This window comes from Cynoglossus semilaevis, chromosome 20 (assembly GCF_000523025.1).
Source record: "Cynoglossus semilaevis isolate Cse_v1.0 chromosome 20, Cse_v1.0, whole genome shotgun sequence".
Classification (NCBI taxonomy): domain Eukaryota; kingdom Metazoa; phylum Chordata; class Actinopteri; order Pleuronectiformes; family Cynoglossidae; genus Cynoglossus; species Cynoglossus semilaevis.
This window is the reverse complement of record NC_024326.1, coordinates 6,051,706-6,058,656: the sequence shown is the minus strand read 5'-3', so window position 1 is coordinate 6,058,656 and position 6,951 is coordinate 6,051,706. Positions and strand designations below refer to the sequence as shown.

The 6,951-nt window shown below is 39.2% G+C and overlaps 1 protein-coding gene across 1 annotated transcript; it reads right to left on the bottom strand.

Annotated features, from left to right (window-relative positions):
* Nucleotides 1-2: 2 nt before the first annotated feature.
* LOC103396255 (WD repeat-containing protein 48) lies at nt 3-6,890 on the bottom strand (the record flags this gene model as incomplete). The annotated part of the gene is given in 19 exon segments (XM_008334275.3): nt 3-47; nt 141-336; nt 422-498; nt 1,599-1,686; nt 1,863-1,968; nt 2,172-2,267; nt 2,363-2,428; nt 2,431-2,455; nt 2,567-2,674; nt 3,014-3,111; nt 3,229-3,331; nt 4,335-4,409; nt 4,802-5,026; nt 5,121-5,222; nt 5,493-5,581; nt 5,669-5,881; nt 5,990-6,068; nt 6,194-6,334; nt 6,624-6,890. Coding segments are annotated over 19 exon segments (1,938 nt in total), but the record flags the coding sequence as incomplete, so codon positions are not given.
* Between the last annotated feature and the right edge of the window lie 61 nt (nt 6,891-6,951).

Sequence of the window (6,951 nt, the reverse complement as noted above, 5' to 3'; positions counted from 1 at the left end):
CAGATAAAGTGTTTTACTGTTCGCAGGTCCATGTTAGGATCCAGAACCTTTAAAAAATATACATATATATACATATATATTAAAATCATTTAGATATTAAAGTTGCACCAGGTTTTACACGGCCGTGCTCGTGTACCCACCTGATCTTGACACATTAGCTCGATCTTCTCCTCGGCAAGCACCGCCATGTCCTCCTCCTTCTCCTGCTCCCCAGGCTTCTCATTGGCTGAGGAGGAGCTGGTGGTCTGTGACTCATTGTCAAGGTTGATGATTTTCTCATACACGTGCTCCATCACTTTCCTCACTTGTAGCATATCACTGGCAGAGAGTCGGTCCCTGCAGAATGGACGGCAGGTTCAATCAATGATTAAATCAATGTACGACTTTTCACGAGTTACATGAAAAGCAAGTCGAAACTTACTTCTTTAGAGTTTTTGCACCAGAAGAGGAATGAGGCTGAAGGTAGAATGGAATTTTGTTGAACTTCGGCATATTCCTCTGCGATAGAAGGGAAGGAGTTGTTAAAAACACGTTTTAACATTAAAACTGCACTTCCAACACCCAGATATTAATGAATAAATAAATTAGAATAGTAAGCCGCAGATTGGGGTACAGACATCATGGTTCAGTATGAAAACAAACGTGAGTCACAAAATGTAAAAACCTAAAAAATGTTATGTACTTTACACACACATATATATGTATATGTATATATATATATACATATATACACGTATATATATATACATATACACACATATATACATACATATATACATACATACATATATATACATACATATATACATACATACATACATATATAGATACATATACATACATATACATATATACATACATACATATATATACATACATATATACATACATACATATATATACATACATATATACATACATACATACATATATAGATACATATACATACATATACATATATACATACATACATATATATACATACATATATACATACATACATACATATATAGATACATATACATACATATACATATATACATACATACATATATATACATACATATATACATACATACATATATATACATACATATATACATACATATATATACATATATACATTATATATATACTACACACACACACGTGCAACTGAGGATGTCCGATATAAACTTTTTGCTGATAACGGATACGCCGATACTTTCCAAACACTTAATTTCGATTCCAATATAACGGGGCAGTGGTGGAAGTTAAGTGTCGCCTGCTCACTAAGGTGATGGGTTAAAACAGTGTTTCTCAATTATTTTCTGCACCCTACGAGACACAATCAAAATACTATTGAGCACCGGGTAATGTGTATTTATTTATCTGTACGATAACGATAACGATTCTTTCAGTTAAAGGGAAAATATGCTAATATCGGGCCAATATTATCGAACACCCCCCTACATGCAACACTTTTTAAATCCTCTCTTACTTCATGAGAGTCAATCATCCCCTGGTGACACCGTTGATATTTTTCGTCATTTAAAAAACAAATAGTTTTTTTTTGGTTATTTCAATATAAATCTGGATTGAAAAAAAAATATACTCACGTCTACCGTTATATCAATAACCCACTGTGGGACTGTCTCATTCAGGAGCATCGACTCAGTTTCTCCACCTGAATCCCTACATAGCAACCTGGAATGAAACAGCCAGGAAAATCATGAGTCCCATTTTTTTTTTTTTTTACATCGGTATACAGTGAAATAGTCTTTGGAGTAGAATCTGTTACATGTTTAGCAGATTATATTACAAAGACTATTTCACTGTCTATATATAGTCATACAGAAAACTTTGGTTTAGTGCAAAATTACCTAAAAAGAGTCCGGCCTCCTGCCTCTCCAAAAATGACAGGTGTGTGGGGCGGCACCTGGAAATATCCGTTTCCTTTTTGCACCCTGCTCTCCTGCTCTCCGTTTACTGCGGGCAAAACAACAAATAAGACATGATCCTATTTATAGGAAACTACATATAGAGCATCACAAAGAGCCCGTGACAGCGACTCTTAACCTGGGTCCGATCGAATCACCGAAGGGTTCGGTGAATGCGCATGAAACTGGTGGGGTTCGGTACCTCCGACAAAAGTTAAGGACCACTGGCCTAAGAATGAACCGTACCCTTACCGTGGTTGACCTCGTTCTCTTCCTCATCCATGGGGTTGATGCGCGTTCTGGGCCAAAACTCAAGCAGCGCCTGAAGAAGCAATCCACCTAGATTCACTGCAAAAAGTAAAAGGAGCGACAGCAAATCTGTATACGATTCAACCTTGATGTCCGCATTTGATGTGAAAAATGTCGAACCCCGGCATTCTTACACTTTGGGTCGGACCCATCGGCGCTTGAAAACCCGGCGGCCTTTGCAGACACCCAGGCAGCGAATCACTCTCGTCCAGCGTGATGGTGAGCATCTGTTTAGCAAACAAACAAAAAGCACGTTTTAAATCTGCAATCAAATCTTTGTTAAGATGACGACAAAGGTAAACCTTTCAAATATCCCGATTGCAAGATTTGTCATTTACCCCAGTTTTTAGATCCACCGAGAACCAGTTTGGCACGTAGACCATCTTGAAGCGCTTTTTAATCTCTTCTTCAAACTCCACTTTTCCCAGATCTTCACCCTTGCAAGCCTGGTAGTACAAAAAGTAAAAAATCAAACGTTTCGCAGAATTCGCAATCGTCATTGTTGTCGGTTGTGGGTTAGTGTTTCGACAGGGAAAAATAGTTGGCTTTGTATAAAACAAATGTATAGTTACTCATAATCCAGAAAGACGTCTATTTGTAGGTCAAATAAAATGCATAAGTTGTCACTTTAAGCACGTTATGATGTCATTTATATCGAGGAAAGAAAGAAAGAAACCAGACAATTAGATCAATACAAATGAATCAAACGATAATAAATGTTCTTAAATTGGTAGGACGTGTTGTCATTTAAGCCGACTTTGGAGAGAAAAAAAAAATCCTCTTACCTTAAGAACATCCCAGTATGCCACATTATTGTTGGTGTCTTTGGTGAGAATGTGTCTTTTGTCATTCAGAATATGGCACTGGATAATACTGGCCCCTCCTGTTGATGCAAAAAAAAAAAACGTTTCAAAGTCAAAGATAATATGGGGGGAAAACACTGTAAGTTTCAAATTGCAGAATAAAAAATAAAAAAAAACAAAAAAAAACATTCGTTTACCGATTACAACCTGCTCTGGCTGAGTACATAGTGGTGTCAGAGGGGTACTGCAGTCGTTGTCATATTCCCCTGATGACCTAAAGTTGTGCATTCCCTTAAGTGACTACACACACAAAACAAACGGAAAAAAAAAAAAGACAGTGTTGACCAAGAGCTGTCTTTCTCTCCTAAGTGGCCCTGTCTTTACTTATAGAAAAAAAAAAAAAAAAACGTCTTCTTTTGCTCATTTGGGTCCGGGTTGTGGGATAGCGGAAGCTTCCTACAATTTTTACGGGAGCATCCCTGTGTGTAATGGAGAGCAGCAGTTCCAAACGTTTGCCCTAGCCCAACATTTTCCCCCATTTAATCAATCAAATATCGATACTTCCGATTCTGGATCTTTATGCTCTGAAATCGATTCTGAAATCAAAATATCGACACTTTTGATAACTTGCGCATTCTGAGATGAGGTGTATCCTAAACAGAAACACGGTGAAAAGTATCCAAATTGTTGAGATGTTGTCTAAGTGACGCTCGGTTGGTGGGACTACTTCTTCTTCCGCCTGGGTGTGTGCGTCATGCGTAAGCACAGGGTGCTCTACTCCGTGCTCTCACTCAGTCACTAGGCAGCAACCTCAGTACACGCCAGAGTTTAAAATAAATAAATAAATAAAAAACTCTGCCTTGGATTCTTAAAGAAGCTATGATTTGAAATACACTTTTTTTTTAAATTTAAAAGACAAATGATAAAATATCGATATCGGTATCGGCGATACCAGACTACGAATTTTACTCGGTATCGGATCGGAAAGGAAATTGGTGGTATCGAACATCACTAATTCGATACCTCCCCGGGGCATATAGCTTCCAATCTGCACCAAAAAGACAGTGTTGACCGAGAGCTGTCTTTCTCTCCTAAGTGGCCCATTGCTAACAGAAATGTCCTTTAAAACCTTCTGAAAGCTAAACAAAATAATAATAATAATAATCATCATCATTTTGAATGGAATCGCTACATACACCACAGGACGAAATCATGCAAGGAAGACTGAGCGACTACACTAAATTTCAGTGAACGTACGCTCAGTCAGCAATCCGGTGATCTTTAGTTAGTCACGCAAGCTTACCCATTTATTGACAGATGACTTGGTTGTGGAGACCCAGATTGCTGTTGGTGGGTCAGCAGATCTGTCCAGTTCCATCTGAGTACAAAAAAAAAAAAAATTTTTTAAGAGAAACAGAATTGAATCACACAAATATCATGCAAATATCTATCATTCATTAGAATGAGTCAAATTTGTGGCTGGACCTGATTTAGTACAGGCAAAGCAAGTGGTGAATTTACTGTCCTGGAAAAAAGTAGCACTGAACATATCTATGAAGATTCTCTGTCATCCAGGTCATGGTCAAGGTTGAAGATTTTCCTCAAGAAGACGTTTCCGACCTCTCATCCAAGAGGCGTCAGTTCGGAACTTGCAGAAGCCTCAGAACTGAAGAAGCCTCTGTTATACTTAACACCCGGCCCCCCCAGACTCCTACTAAGAGACATGCATACATTTTCCCCGGATCTTTTGAACATGCACCGAGCTCGGACCTTTAGCACAGGCGCCTTTTCCTCGCAGATGAGAACACGGATGTCAGGGTTGCGCAAGTCGGTGCAGTAGATCTTTTTGTCCCTGCCTCCGGAATAGACGTGTGTAAATGCCTCGTTGACCTGTAGGGCCCACACCCCTTCATCGTGCACCCTGTAGGTGGCGATACACCTTTGCTGGCCGAGTGACCACAGACGTATTGTTCCATCGGAACTGCCTGACAGACACTGAAGGAAGGGGGAAAAGGGGCAAATAAATTCATAAGCATTTTTTTTGCGAGCTGCTGCGACGCAAACGCCATCGACACACATCGTACACCACCTGAGTGCCGTCTCGATTCAACAGCAAGGACTTGACGTTGTCTGTGTGACCTTTTAGCTTCATCAACTTTGCACATGTTCGGGGGTCCCACACTCTCAAAACCTAAAGGGGGTAAAAACAGAGTCCAGTGATGAATTAAATGCATAGAAAACACAATGTGGTAGTATGAGCAAAATGTATATCTTTAACATTAACATTTAGTATTGGATTACATTTCACAGAGAAAACCCTTCCGTATGACAGTTTTAAAATCATGCAACCCCTTAAACTTACGAAAACCAAAGTCAGATTTGAATGCTTAAAAATGACTTCACATTGCGTTCCAATATCTGGTTTACTGAACTTGATGATGTCAACGATAGAAAACCAGACCTTTTCTGTGGATCCTGATACAATGACTGTACCCATCTGGTTCATGGCCAGACTGTAGATGGAGTCCTTGTTCCCACTCAGAGAGGAGGCTTTTGGAGCGACAAACACATTACAATTAGTCCCCACGTTTCGAAATTTGTTCAACGATAAGATGTAAGCACAAACAATCTCCTTACTGGTAACAGTGTTATTGGATGCAGTGAGTGCTGTTAGTGTGTTCACATCCCAAAGAAAGATTTGCCTGTCAAGGCCCGCCGATGCAACAAGCTCCTTGTCTTTTGCATAAGCTAAGGCTTTTACGTAGTCTTTGTGTGTTCGTAACGTTGACATGCAGAAGCCTTTATGTGCGTTCCATACTTTGACCGTTGTATCCGACGAGGCAGATATCACTGAAATGTGAAGGGAACAAAAGGGTCGGTAAGTGAATCACGTTGTGAAAAATGTAAAAACTTAAACCTACGCGGTAACTTAATAAATACAAAAAAAAAAAAACTTACAAGTTTTCCCATTGCAACAGAGGACTATGTCATTGACCCAGTCTGTGTGATGCTCCATGGAGGCAATGTACGGGTCTTGCTGCAGTGGTGGCAGAGAGGAGTTTTTTTTTTTTTTTTTTTTTTACATATTTTGCTGTGGTAGCAACTGTATAAACACAGTGTGAGGTTTTATGTTTTAATATAGTTTCAGAGAATCAGGCTTACCTTGTGCTGGTAGACACTCCATATCCGAATGATAGAGTCCCTGCCAGCGGTGAAGAGACGATTGAGTGCTGGGTCGAGTTGCAGTGCATTTACCCCATTTCGATTGTACTTCTCCACCTCATCTCTAATGACGTAAGACACCTGAGAGACAAAACTATAAGTGAATTCATCTTCTTTTGCATCAGGATTTAAAGATCAAGACAATCTGAAGATGTGCACATTCTCCAAATTCTCTCTTCATACAGAGGTGAATATGATTACCTGAGGGAGTGGCTGGTAAGCATACCTAACCCTAATTAAAAACCCAAAGATTTTTGTCATACACTGCTGCTACAGTAATAAGGCACATGTAATTTATGGATTTATGTTGAATTATCGCTGATGATTAATTTGTAATTTGTGGAGAGCTATGTCATGGAATGTAAAGTACCTTCATGTTGTCCAGGAAGATTTTTCAGCTTTTGCAAGTGTATCACAGAATTGTTAGCTCTGCAGTACTGTATTTTGACAATTTTAAGGACTCTCGTATTATGCTATTTAAAGAAATTACTTCGTTGTCTAAATATCTTATGGTGCCAATTCCTTAGCTTTTGCCATACAAGGTACTCTCGTCGGTTTACAATGAGCGAGCAAGGCTAACCTAATAAGCATACCACCAACCTTAATGACAACAACTAAGACTATTACCCATAAATATTGTATTTGTTACCCCGCGTATCCACTGAATCAAAACCCACGTAAAATCGTGCGCGGCGGAA